The following is a 13,645-nucleotide window of genomic DNA, read 5'->3' as shown; positions in this document are numbered from 1 at the left end:
CCGCATTACATACATACTAGTTTTTATATTTCAAAATGTCGATGATCACGTCTTATATGTAATGATATATTGACGATATTACATCTAACATTTTATCCAATTATATTCCCAAAAAAGAAGTTGAGATAAATCGAGATAAGATAATATATGTCACAAAAGATACAATATGTCATAGATATCGAGATCGTGTCACTGCAAGGAATAAAATTTTCTTTCCAACACATTTTAATAGCAAAAGAGTTTATGTCAGAATAAATTCTTCAAATTTACATTTTGATATTATTTTTTAAATTTTTAATTATTCTTTTATGGATTATGATTGATCTTCTAGCAAATGAGAGACAATTAAGCAATATTAAATATAAAATTCTATTAATGTCTACCATGCGGCGTATATAATCTTGTGATACAATGTCTTGATAGCGTTATAATTAGCTTGCTCAAAATCCAAGAGTTTTGTTTTGTTGAGATAAATCGAAATAAGATAATATATGTCACAAGAGATACCGATATGTCACAGATATCGAGATCGAACACATTTTAATAGCAAAAGAGTTTATTTCAGAATAAATTCTTCAAATTTACATTTTGATATTATTTTGTAAATTTTTAATTATTCTTTTATGGATTATGATTGATCTTCTAGCAAATGAGAGACAATTAAGCAATATTAAATATAAAATTCTATTAATGTCTGCCATGCGGCGTATATAATCTTGTGATACAATGTTTTGATAGCGTTATAATTAGCTTGCTTAAAATCCAAGAGTTTTGTTTTGTAACTTTATAACAAAATCTAGCAGTAAATGATTTTCATATTTGTTGCGTTTAGCGCATATTATTGATTATAAAATAGAGATAAGATTATGAGGCCTCTCAGGCTGTATGTATAATTGGTCTTATCGTACAAACTGATATGATAACCTTTTAAAAAATAATACATGCATTGAATAAAGTCAGTGTGATAATTTGCGTATTCATAACCGCGGCAGATGTCGGCGAGAGAATAACCATTGTGACAGTTACCGTGCGCGATATAACTCTCATCATGGATTATACTAAATTCTTTTCTAAAATCACTAATAAACGGAAGTGCAATTTAATTAGACGATTAAGTAAGTTGTCATATATATTGCATTCATTTTCTATGTTTCTATTTACGCATTCAAAGTCTTATAACGTATAAAAGTGTTCATTTCTGATGTTTTATAATTTTATATAACACCATATATATTTTTTACTTACACATTTTTTATACTATTGCTTCTTCGTACATTGAAAATTAAAAAATCGAAACTTGATATATTTATTTGAGTTATATAATAGTAAAATATCCTTAAAAAAATTCTTTTGCAGTATTTAATGCACTTTTTAATTGTACTTTTTAATGCACTTTTAGATTTTTTGAAAATATATACTTTTCATAATAATAAAATCTATAGAAATATAATAATAGAAACGATATATGCTTCCTATCATCGATTCCAGACATTTAAAAATTTTTACAAAGACAAAAATATACAAATTTTAATCCTAAAACGCACGAAATTTTGAATGAAAAAATATGTAATAAACAAAAATTATAAACACAAGAATATATTTTTTATCTGCTTATATCAATTTATTCTTTTCAAAACAGAATTAATAAAATGCATGGATATCCTTGACTATTAATTTAATCTTATCACGTTTTAAAATTCCAATTAGACGATATCTATCTATCGAAGACAAACTGTATAACTTTTGCTGGTGGTTTGCCAAACGTCGCTACATATCCTGTCGAAGATATTTCCCTGACATACAAACACGACAATTTAATAAGATTTAGCAAACATGAATTGACTGCAGCATTACAATATGGAAGGACACAAGGGTAAGTAATATTAATGAATTTATGCATAACAAAAATATAATATTAATAAGTATATAGAGTTATTTCTGAGTTACTTTTTATATAAAAAATAAAAGACTGATTTTTATTAAAAATTAAATTAGAAATTAAGTTTTCTATTATTAATTCAAACATTTTAACTCGATATTTTGTTCAACATTTTCACATGCTAAAAAGACCGACAATATGATCGAATAAATTTTACTATAGATTTATGAAAAATTACTATACTTGTCGTAGGATTTTAATTTTTGGACTAAATATAATACACAATTAGATCGCAATACGTTGAAAAATGTTAATAGAGATAGGAATATATGCTTAAATGCAGAGATTGGCATATAATTCGCGAATCAATAAATTGTATTATGACTAAAATAACAGTTTTTTTTTTATGTATTAGTTAATTTTTAGATAAATTAAAATTATTATTTTTACGTTTTATATTTATTATTAATGTTTAATAAAAAATTTCTTGAACTTATGTAATATTTTTTTCTATATATATATGTATATATATGGTATACATTGTGGGCCCAAATGTTCCGGCCAGACTTTGAGATTTTATAGGAAATTTAATTCTAAACAAAAAGTTTCGCATAAACATCGATCGAAAAATGCTTCTTTAAAAAGTTAGCCCTCTTTTTTTCATTTTTAATCATTTTCTACTATTACAGTGTTATTTTAATCTAAAAAAAAGAATTACTTAATTTTTATGAAAGAAAAAGATTTTTATTTTTGTTTTTATTGGTTTTTTCCAAGAAATTTATTAAATTTCATTTTCTTTTTATTTCATTTTCTTTTCACCTTCTGTTCTTCCTTTCATCCTCCTATAATGATTGGTTTAAACAATGCAGAAAAGTAAAATTTTTGTAGTGGAATAACAAGCAAGGTAAATATTAAAAACTAGCTAAGGCTATAACAGCATAAATGAAGAGTATTTTTAAAAAGCTCTACCATTGAGATAGCCGAAAAAACATTTTTTTGTACATTTAAAAATGGTTATCTCGAAACTTATGGAACATGCTACAATTATTTTGATCTTATTTGAAAGTTACTTTAACTCTTTACAACTTTTGTTTCGGTACTTTTTGTTAAAAAACGCATACTTTCCCTGATATTCGTAAAAATGTATAAAATAATCGTGATTTCAGAGATTTTTGAGTGCTAACTCTCTTTAAGGAAGCTTTTTTCGACCTATGTTTATAAAAAACTTTTTGTTCAGAATTAAATTTCCTATAAAATCTCAAAGTATGGCCGGAACGTTTGAGTCTATCCTATATATATTATAATTATAAATTTTATATATATATATATATTAGTTGTGTCACAATATATATAACAAACGAAAGAACAAGTATTTATTACTTTATCGATAAATACATATATAGAATATTTTTCAATTTATTGGTCACATTTCTAACGCGCGTATCTGTGGATATATAATTTTCTCAAGTTATAAGCCGCTATTGGAAAAATGGAAGGAATTCCAGAAAACATGGCATACACCAATGCAAAACAATTGGGATATTGTATTCACGCACGGTTCTCTGGACGCTTGCAATAAGATCTTTGAAATGATGATCAACGAAAATGATCCAATTTTACTCCAAACGCCAACATATAGCGGAATAATCGGAGCGGTTGGTACTCTTAAAATAATATCACAAAAATGTTACAAGTTTTTTAATAAAAAAAAACTTTTCTTTCAAAAAGTGAAACACACGCCAAGTATATAAAAAAAGTATCCAAACTTATATGTAACAAATAGAAGTTTAAGAAACAAAAATTAACATATACTTATATGTACTTGGCGTTCTTTATATGACGCATTTATTGATTCAAAGAATTTAAGAGAAAAACTAACATAAAGATAAACTATTACTTATTATCTATCTTATTTGATCGATAATGTGGTTCATGCTAAACATGACGTTTAATACGTATATGATGCTAAAAATCGACAATTTTATATCTGCTACCGCTAAGGTATATTCCAACTAGGTATGCCATTTGGAAGGCACTGAAACGCGAATCGCTCTTTTCACCGGTAAATTTAAATATGAAAGATTTAAAAAAAAATGTGTCTCTGCAATAATCATAAAACGCGCTCTTTAATTTGCCTGTAATCTTTTTGATATTTGACAAAAACTTTATTTATTACAAATATTGTATAAATGTACCTTCGGTGTGAGAAACTACGACAGTATCAGAAACTGGGCCGTTTACTTGATAAAACAAAAATTTTTCACTCACCGATACGTAATAGCGGAATGGAGAAGCTACGTTGATATCTGTAACATATGAATATAAGATTGAAATTATAGCATCGCTCAAAATAATTAATATTTTAAAAGTTATATAACACGTGTCAACTTTTCGATACTATAATAATAAATATAGATATAAATAATAAAATAATTACACATATAAATACATCCCGAAAAAATGCTTTACAAGATATCATATATATATAAAAATTCTTTTCTCTCATTTTTACTCAAGTTATCCAAAAAAGAAATCAAATAAACAAGAATAAATGCGCGCGCGATATATTAATGAAAAATAATATATAAATGAATAATTAATGAAAAATAATATATAAATATTATATAGTTTATTACGATTTATCACTGTTTATTATGCGACATTGTAAGAATGAACTTCCAAATTTCACAATCGCGAAACGAGAGTTAAAAAGCGGAAGAAAACGGAATCAATGGATGCGATCGATGCGAATGGAAGCCTCGACTCTTGTCTCAGAGCATATTCGGATATCAGAATGATTCGAATTCGCTTAGACACAAGTTGTCATAGCTAATTCGTCAAAACGAAACATATATGTCTTTAAAGTGCAATGAAACAGGAAGCCGTAGTGTTAGTCTATCTACACATGAAGACAAGAGAACGGGACAAAACTAAATGATGAGGATCGCACTTTGCTCTTATCGGGCAATCGACCGAATTCTAATCATTCGAACTGTTTGTCGGAGTATTTCATTGAGTATTCTCCGGCAATAGTCAATGAAATATCCAATTCTGTCAGTATCAAAATGCCGTGTTTTGGGTATTTGGTTTTCCCTTCAGGAAAAATCTTCCAGGTACTAAGCTCTCCCACCAATATCAAGATGGGGACTTATTGAGAGGGTTTTGTCATTAAAAGCTGAGCAAAATAAATAAATTCGAGAAAACGAGCATCGGGCGTCGGTTAATGATATAATTATAATTATCACCTGTGTGGCTACAGATATCTTTCTTAAATATAATATAAATTATCAAATATATTATATTATAAAATTATGAAATATAATTTGCCATATGTGTTTGTTTAAACAATATATTCCAAATTAATTATTAATTAGCGATCAATACAATACCACTTCTTTAGAAGATTATCAAAAATATTTATAATAATCTTGCTCTGGTACTCATTAGTAATTAAATTATATAAAATAATTGACATTAATGTATATTCAACAAACTAGTGCAATTTTACATTGCGCAGATATAACTGCGCAAAAAATGTAATTATTGATCAATTTTGCCGATTTCTGATTTTTTTTTTTTTTTTTTTTTTTTTTTTTTTTTCAATAACAGACATGTATGTATTTTTCAAAAAATTCTTTAAAAATAATTTTCTTAACCCGTAGCTACTGCCGCTATCACCAGATATTATAGAGATTAATCAAGATGCCGATGGTATTATCCCCGAAGAGATCGCCAAAGAATGCGAGCAGAGACTTGCGACTGACAGACCGATGCCAAAAGTGAGTCAGAAAGTTTGTGATATCGAATAAGATATATCTTTTCTCAAAATTATATATAGAATAATGAGAAACTAATTATTTATCTTTACTCTTCAATTTTTATCTTTAAATCTTTATTCGCAAAATACTTCTCGCTTTTACTTTTAATTCAAAAGCTTCGACGTTTTTACTGAAAAGAGATCAATTAAAAATTGCTTGAATAATATTCTTATAGAATTTATCAAAGCATTTTGATAAAATTTCAAGCAATCCGTAAAAGATAAGGATTTGCTAATAATTAAATATCCAATAATGATGTCAAAATTATGTTACACGTGTAATCAATAATCGTGCTTAATCTTTTTCTTTTATCTTTTAATATTCTTTTATTTATTCTTTTTATGCGTAATTAAAATTATCACAAATCCAACATTGAAATATTATTTCTATTCACCAGAAATATACATGGTTTACTAAATCTTCCAGTTACTTTACGTTAATCCAACGGGAGCGAATCCTACAGGCACCGTCTTATCGGAGACCCGACGCAGAAAAGTATACGAATTGGCGCAGAAATATAACTTTCTGATCGTCGAGGACGATCCTTACTGCTTCGTTCACTTCTTAGATAAACAGCCCACGTCGTTTTTCTCCCTCGACACTGACGGTCGTGTAATCAGATTGGATTCGTTCAGCAAGATAATGAGCGCTGGGATTCGCGTTGGAGCCGTCACAGCCCATAGAGATATTGTGAAAGAGCTGATTATTCATATGGATAATTCTACCATGCACCCGTCAGCTTTGTCCCAAGTAAAACTTTTAATATTTGTTCTTTAATTTATCTGTATTACTTGATTAATACTATCACGAAGCTAATTTATTATATATATAAATTTTTATATAATTTATATTTATAATATAAATATTATAAGTATTATATAAATATTATTTATATTATATAAAAATATGTATATATTATACATATACATATAACTGTATAATATATAATATATGGTATAAATATATTAAATTTGTATATTGAGTATCTGAATGAAGTTTGTCCCACCGCTTATATTTTGGAAACGGCTAAAAATTATGAAAAACCGTGAAATATTGTTCCATCATTTCGAAGAGCTACTCTTTTAAGGAGGTTGGGGAAGTTGTCTCCCCAAAGGAGTGCTTCAGGGGGACTCCAACTAACGTTTGAAGGATATAAAAAAAGAAAATTCTTGACGCAAACCGAACTCTGATTGATACGTTGACCCATTCAGGAATTATTTAGGATCAAAATTTGAAAAAGCTGATTTTCAAAAAATCGTTACTCTTGTTACTTCCTTGGAAAATCTTAAAAAAATATTCGAGGTGTGAAAGTGTTTGTCTTTTTAAGTCCTTCACATAAAAAGATTTAGATCCTAAACGATATACTACAATACGCGGGATTCCATCTGAAATTTTTGAGTTGGAATCCCCCTGGAATACACCATGGGGCAGACAATTCCCCCAACCCTCTTAAAAAAAGTAGCCTCTCGAAATGATCGAACACGTATTCCGCGATTTTTCATAATTTTGAGCCGTTTCCAAAATATAGGGGAATGGGGACAGACTTTATAGACACCGTGTATATAAATATTCATAATTAAGCATATCTTCAAAAAGAAAATTCTTTATTACGATTATCTTACTTTGCATTTTGCGCTTCGATATTTTATTCCCAGCATTCTAAAAATATAAATTTATGGGTGAAGTTATTTTGTTGAGTATATGTCAAATTGATTTATAATGATCTGCTGCAGATGCTTCTATACAAACTCTTCGAAGCTTGGGAACCGCAAAAATTCGAGGAACATTTCAAAGATATACAAAAGTTCTATCGGGGGCGACGTGACATAATGCTAGCCATAGTTGAAAAACATTTGACTGGTATATTAAAAATTTATTCCAATAATTTATTGTTAATTTAAAAATAATTTTGTTGGAGATATTTATCAATCGTTTTGAAATATTAAAACTAGCTTCAAACTATCGGATATTTTCGCAATCATAGCCACTTTGGCTAATATGAAAATAATTTTATTATCGGATCATTTATACTTTTCAATCGTTAAAATTGAATTTCTTGATCAACTTATTATTATTTTAATAATTTATTTTAAATTTATATTTTCTCTGTCTTTCTATTTGGAAAAAAAAAAAAAATTTGACGTTAACTAAAAGATATAATTTTGTAAATTATTTTTTCCCTAAAATTTATGTTGCTATAAAAAATCGTTTATTTTACATCGTATAATTATGCAAGAACCGTTTCAATATTAAAAAATGTTTTAATAATTTCATCTAAAGATAGTTCGATTTCAAATCAGTTGAGTAATATGTAATAAATAACTTTTTGTATATTTTTTATTCTTTATAATAAATCTGAATTACCAAAATAGTTTAATAATATTTACATGTAAGTTAATATATTTTAGGTTTGGCAGAGTGGTACGTGCCGCAAGGCGGATTCTTTCTTTGGCTAAAGCTAACGGATGTAGATAATGTACTGGACTTGGTGATGAACAAATGCATATCCCAAGGTGTTGTCGTTGTTCCTGAGAATGCCTTCAATTATAATTCTTCAAAACCCAATCACCATTTGAGATTTAGCTTTAGTTATGCCTCGCCAGAAGATATGGACAAGGTATGTAAATTAAGAATTTATTAATTCTGATTTTATCTGTCACAACGTGCGTATATGTATACATATATGCACACAGGCGCACATATAAGAATTATATTCATATTTATACGTAAGTAAAGTATAGTAAAAGTAACACATAAGAATAATATCGATCACATTTTTAAAAAAATTTGATACATCGATCTTTTCTATCATTCTTCAGGGACTGTCTATAATGGCCAAAATAATACGCGAAGAAGTAGCGAGTAAAAATAATGAGGTTTCGATGTGAAAATTATTATTATCACACATACGTATTTTATATTGAAAGTTATTTTCTTTTATTATATAATTTCCTCTAATAAAATAATAGCTTCTCTACAATAATTTGATCTACAATTTCTGTTTTATCTTCTGAATATTTTACAAATAAATTGTCTTAAAATATGTATCTCGAAAGAGCTGTCAATAAAATATTAAAAAATACATGTTTGATTAAGAAAATGAAGATAAAGATAATTACATTAAATATATCTCGCAAATATCTTCACTTTTAAGTTTCGCATATACTTGTATTATTAAGATCATAAGTATTTATGCATTTTTGATACGTCGAATGCCATCTACACATCGAGAAGTTATAATCGGTAACTTACTAACAAACCTTTCTGAGCATGGTTTAATATCTTACTCATATATAAATAAAATATTTTATTTTAATTAATAATAACATTTATTTTATCATTAAAATAAAGAGAGGAAAATCAAATCAGCATTTCTATTGTAGAAACGTTTAATACATTATACCGTAGATGCGCGTATATACATTTTTACGAAACGATGAAATATAATTATAACTTAATTACTAAAATTTAATTATATATAAGTTAAATATTCAACTATTTATTTAAATATGTATATCAAATGATTCAAAGCTGTCGGTAACATCAATATTCTCCTCTCTCTAATTTTAAGCCAGAACTAGAGGACTTTAATCCTTAGAATTTGTAATATCGATCTAGCGGTATCACGATTAAAGTACTATCTAAAAAAATACATCTTATTAATTTAATAAATAATTAATTTGTATAAAAAATCATTTTTGTCTTTTTAATATTATTTTAATTTATTGCATTCTTCTAGATTTAAAATTAGAATTGAAATTATTGTCCGCTTTTTTATGCATTACAAAAAATTGGAAAAATTAATATCGCAATCCATTGGACCGATATTACTCTAAACTATTTACTCGAGAGGTAAAACGGTAGCATCGCGTTATCAGTTTATCAGCGAGCCGTAATACAAACGTTATAATTAGATTGATATCATTACGTTTTGATAATGTGATTTGTTACGATAAAACAAACACGCGGATCTGACAAGTAAATTTCTCTCCCCATTTATATTCATAATTTATTTGTATTTGATATTAAAAGCTTTTTGATAGAATTATAAATAAAAATAGAAGAAAAATCAATAATTTCTTGTCAAAATACATTTTCTTAGAGATGCATTTAAATTTTATATTGTTCTATATTAAATTACATACGAAAAACAATTACAATGCTTTTAATGTTACATTTACACTCGTCTGAAACTGAAACTATATTGATCCTTAAATAAAACAAGAGGGTGCAAGCGATATCGATAGGAGATGTCGCTTCAATCAAGGATGCTGTCAAAAATCTGACATTTAGTAAACACGCGAGTTTTCCCATAACAGAGATAAGCGAAATAGCGTACTATCGAAATAAGAAACGAGAACAGAATGATTTATAAACTGTTTTTTCCCCCCGTATTTTCTTCGTTTATCGAGATCTGTATCGCTACAGCGATAAAAAAAATCCATTATTTTTAATCAAATAGATGTAACACAGTATTAATAAAAGATCTTATACAATCGACGATTTGCTACAATATTTGTTCCACATCTTCGCAATTGCCATTCTTTCCAGCCGGGGTTCAACCCGCACCAATCGCGTTTCCTCGAGGGCGACAAATTACCCCTACTCTCTTACCTCGGCGCGACACTTATAGAGAATTAATAGCGGCTTTTATTGCGAGTTCTCTCCAAAGTAACCGGCAAAATTGCCAAAAAAGTTTAAGTCGATCTACGACGACGAGGACGACGACGCAACGCAGGCGCAAACGTGCCGTTTCCATGGCATCCTTGCTATACGTGGTTAGGTAATGTTGGATTAGACACTACGCCGATCCTCTCCGGGGGTAACGTTTCAGTACACCCTAAACCATCGTCGCGGTTAAAAGACCTCTCTCGTACCTCCGTACTCGCACGTGTATACACGCGCACGCATACGTGTCGTAAAGACGCACCGGAGCGAAAACGCGTGGTATATTCACCCCTCTGTTTACGATCGCCGGCCTGCATATCCGCTCGTTTGTTTATCCAATTCTACCCAGCTCTTACAGAGATCCGCTAAATATTTCTATTTATTTCTACGAATGTGATGTTCAATTATCATCGCGATCGCTTTGTCTCTCGATCGATGAAGAACGGAATGTATTCTCGATGATTTACGTGTCGCAGCTTTAACCGTATCCTCGGGAAGTCGCGTACAGTCCAAGTCACGATCTCGCTCCAATCCAGCCAGACTAAACTCAACTCTTGCCCTTCGGGGGATGAGTCACCACCACTACCGGCGTAGACGTTAAAATCCAGGCTGCGTGAACGTAATCGAACACAGTGTCGTGGGAGCGAAAGTGGCGGGTGGTGTGTTTACTGCGGTGGCGGCGAGGGTATTATCCTGACGGAACTAAAATTGGTCAGGTCAGTAACACGGGGTGAGTCGAGTTGCTTGGACTCTTCGTAATGCGTTTCCATCGATTGTTTTTAATCTCGGATTCATTTAACGCAGATCCAATGAATTTAGTATCCTCGTGAGATATAATATGGGTGTCTCGAATAATTTTTTCCATTAAATGTTTTTAAAGAGAAGGAGAAAAATAATTTGCGTTCCTTCCGAAAGATTTTCAGCAGTAAATGTAGCTGCCGCATTAAAGAGATTTTATCTCCGCGCATAGCATAGAAATTCCAAAATCTTGCTTAAATCGTTTTGTCATTCCTTGCATTCTCTTCTCAAATTTTAGATACAACAGAAATATTTTGTAAAATTTTATGACATCTTAACAAAACTGGAAATAATTGTTGGAAAATTATAAATATATATGATTTTACTTTATAGCTTATATAAAATCACATTTATGCATGAAATAGAATTAGAAATCTTAGCTTCTAATACTTTATAGTATAAAATATAATAAGGTATGTATAATTATATATTTAATTATTATTATCTGACAAAATACTCTATAAAATTCAATTAATTAAATTAAATAAATTAAATGTAATCAAATTCAATGATTAAAACATATAAATTTATCTCGCAAATATACATACATACATATACATACATATATATACACACACACACACACACACACACACACACACACATATATATATATATATATATATATATATATATATATATATCGAAATTATTTTGGGTAGAGCGATCATGAAAATACCCAGCTTTCACAATTCGCAAAGACGCGAACAAAACGTGCAGATCGAGTAATTGCGAAAGCTAATATTATTATTAATCAAGCAGTGCATTTATATGTGCAACATGTATAACCGTCATCGTAGAGAAAAAAGTTTTTTTTCTCGTCCTAGATTTTCGACGCTGTGGACTATCGCGACCACATTTACAGAAACGTTAGAATGATCGATACACGACGGGTTGCTATGACAAAAATAGACAAATGTTCGTAATACGTCTTCGCGTAGAGGGTAAATATGTTGGGCCGGCTACATGCCGGCCGTATAAATAGAAAACATAGGCATATACATGCATATATATACGCGCGTATAGGGTTGCGCGTAATGGGGTGACACGGCCGAGTCGCGCAGGCGCTACCTGTAGAGAGACTCGACGGAATACGTGATGATAAATACTAAATTTAACCCCCGGGTGAAACGTCAGGGTATCCGGATCGATAACACTTTTCTGGCGTCTCTCGTTCTTTTTTCATCGGCAAAACGTGACTTTGCGCGTATATAGGGCGTTCATATATAAATCGCGTTGACCACAGAGGTCGCGTGCCCCGTTCGTGTGATACTATCCGTATATACGTATCGTGTATGACAAAGCCTTCATTAAAATTCCACGGCGCTTAAAATTTCGCGTTATAGGGTCGGGGTAAAAATTCACGCGAGACTATGGTACACAGCGAAACGTAGTAACCGTTTAAATACTCGTAATAAAAATACGGGTTTCGAATTCCAATGAAATTTTTTTATAGTAAAAATTTTTTTTTTTTCCCCCACAATATCAGAGTAAGAAAAATTTATGTATTTTACTTCTAATTAAACCTTTCGTTATCATTTCGCGATCATAATGGATATCCGCAAGTTGATATAATAAAATTAAACGTGAAATATTTCAAAATCGACGATATATACATAAAATTTAAAATTCTGTATATAAATATGAATCAACTAACGCAATTAGCTATGAGTATTTCGCACTATAAACTGAATGCTGAAATTATTATATAATAGCTAACTATGATAGATAACTTATTACTAAAAATATTATATAATCTCCGTCTTAACTATAATTTTAGAAAGAAATTATAAATTAAATAAAATTATAAATAAAATATACATATACATATACATAAAAAAAAGATACAAACAAAATCTTAAAAACTTCTATTTTTATTTAATATATATGTTCTATTTTTATTTAATAATATAATAAACACACACACACATACATATATATATATATACAAGTAATACTTAATTTAATTTATTAAGAAAAATTATTACACTTTAAATTATCAGTTTATTCTTTAATCCGCTATTATATAAAAGAAAAGATATATATGTATATATGTATATATATATATATACATATATAATATTTATAGATATTTTTATAAAATATCTACTAGTTATACAGTTGTAATGTATAAGTATTCATATATAAAATAATTAGGATTATGCAACAATATACACACACTTGAAACATTGCTAGAAGTTACTATATTCTAACAAGTTTTATTTTTAACTTTATTTAATTTTGAAAAGAATAATCAATTTTTTACATACTCATATTATTTTTTCTATGCCCATATGTGAAATTATGAATCTATATTATTAATTCTCATTTATTTCCACATATATTTTATACATTTCACGTACGAGAGATTATTAATTCCCACGAATGTAATTAAACAATGCACATCATCCACGAAAATTCAAAGCAGATAATCTATTTAAAGGCAGTAATATTCTGTTCAAGAGATAATGTATTCCACCGA

The 13,645-nt window shown here is 29.0% G+C and overlaps 2 protein-coding genes across 4 annotated transcripts in view; both read left to right on the top strand.

The window, feature by feature from the left end:
* The first annotated feature begins 969 nt into the window (after positions 1 to 969).
* Positions 970 to 8,754, top strand: LOC138933203 (kynurenine/alpha-aminoadipate aminotransferase, mitochondrial). Its single transcript, XM_070295768.1, has 8 exons — positions 970 to 1,115; positions 1,708 to 1,873; positions 3,348 to 3,534; positions 5,542 to 5,658; positions 6,124 to 6,447; positions 7,431 to 7,557; positions 8,106 to 8,314; positions 8,517 to 8,754. Exons 1-8 carry the CDS (start codon positions 1,049 to 1,051, stop codon positions 8,583 to 8,585), a joined length of 1,266 nt encoding a protein of 421 aa, XP_070151869.1. The 5' UTR covers positions 970 to 1,048; the 3' UTR covers positions 8,586 to 8,754.
* Positions 8,755 to 10,518: 1,764 nt separating this feature from the next.
* Positions 10,519 to 13,645, top strand: part of Fstl5 (follistatin-like 5) — a 39,656-nt gene continuing 36,529 nt past the window's right edge. Inside the window, exon 1 of one of the 3 annotated variants that reach the window (XM_070296635.1) lies at positions 10,519 to 11,081. The gene's annotated coding sequence lies outside the window, so the exon portion shown is untranslated. Of the gene's footprint in view, positions 11,096 to 13,645 lie in introns of all 3 variants that reach the window. The other 2 variants (XM_070296634.1, XM_070296636.1) reach the window with 2 other exon arrangements.

Source organism: Polyergus mexicanus, unplaced genomic scaffold (genome assembly GCF_030449975.1).
Source record: "Polyergus mexicanus isolate NDT 795.1 unplaced genomic scaffold, iyPolMexi1.0 SCAF_5, whole genome shotgun sequence".
NCBI classification, from domain to species: domain Eukaryota; kingdom Metazoa; phylum Arthropoda; class Insecta; order Hymenoptera; family Formicidae; genus Polyergus; species Polyergus mexicanus.
The sequence above is the reverse complement of the archived record's forward strand: the minus strand, read 5'-3'. Positions and strand labels throughout refer to the sequence as shown.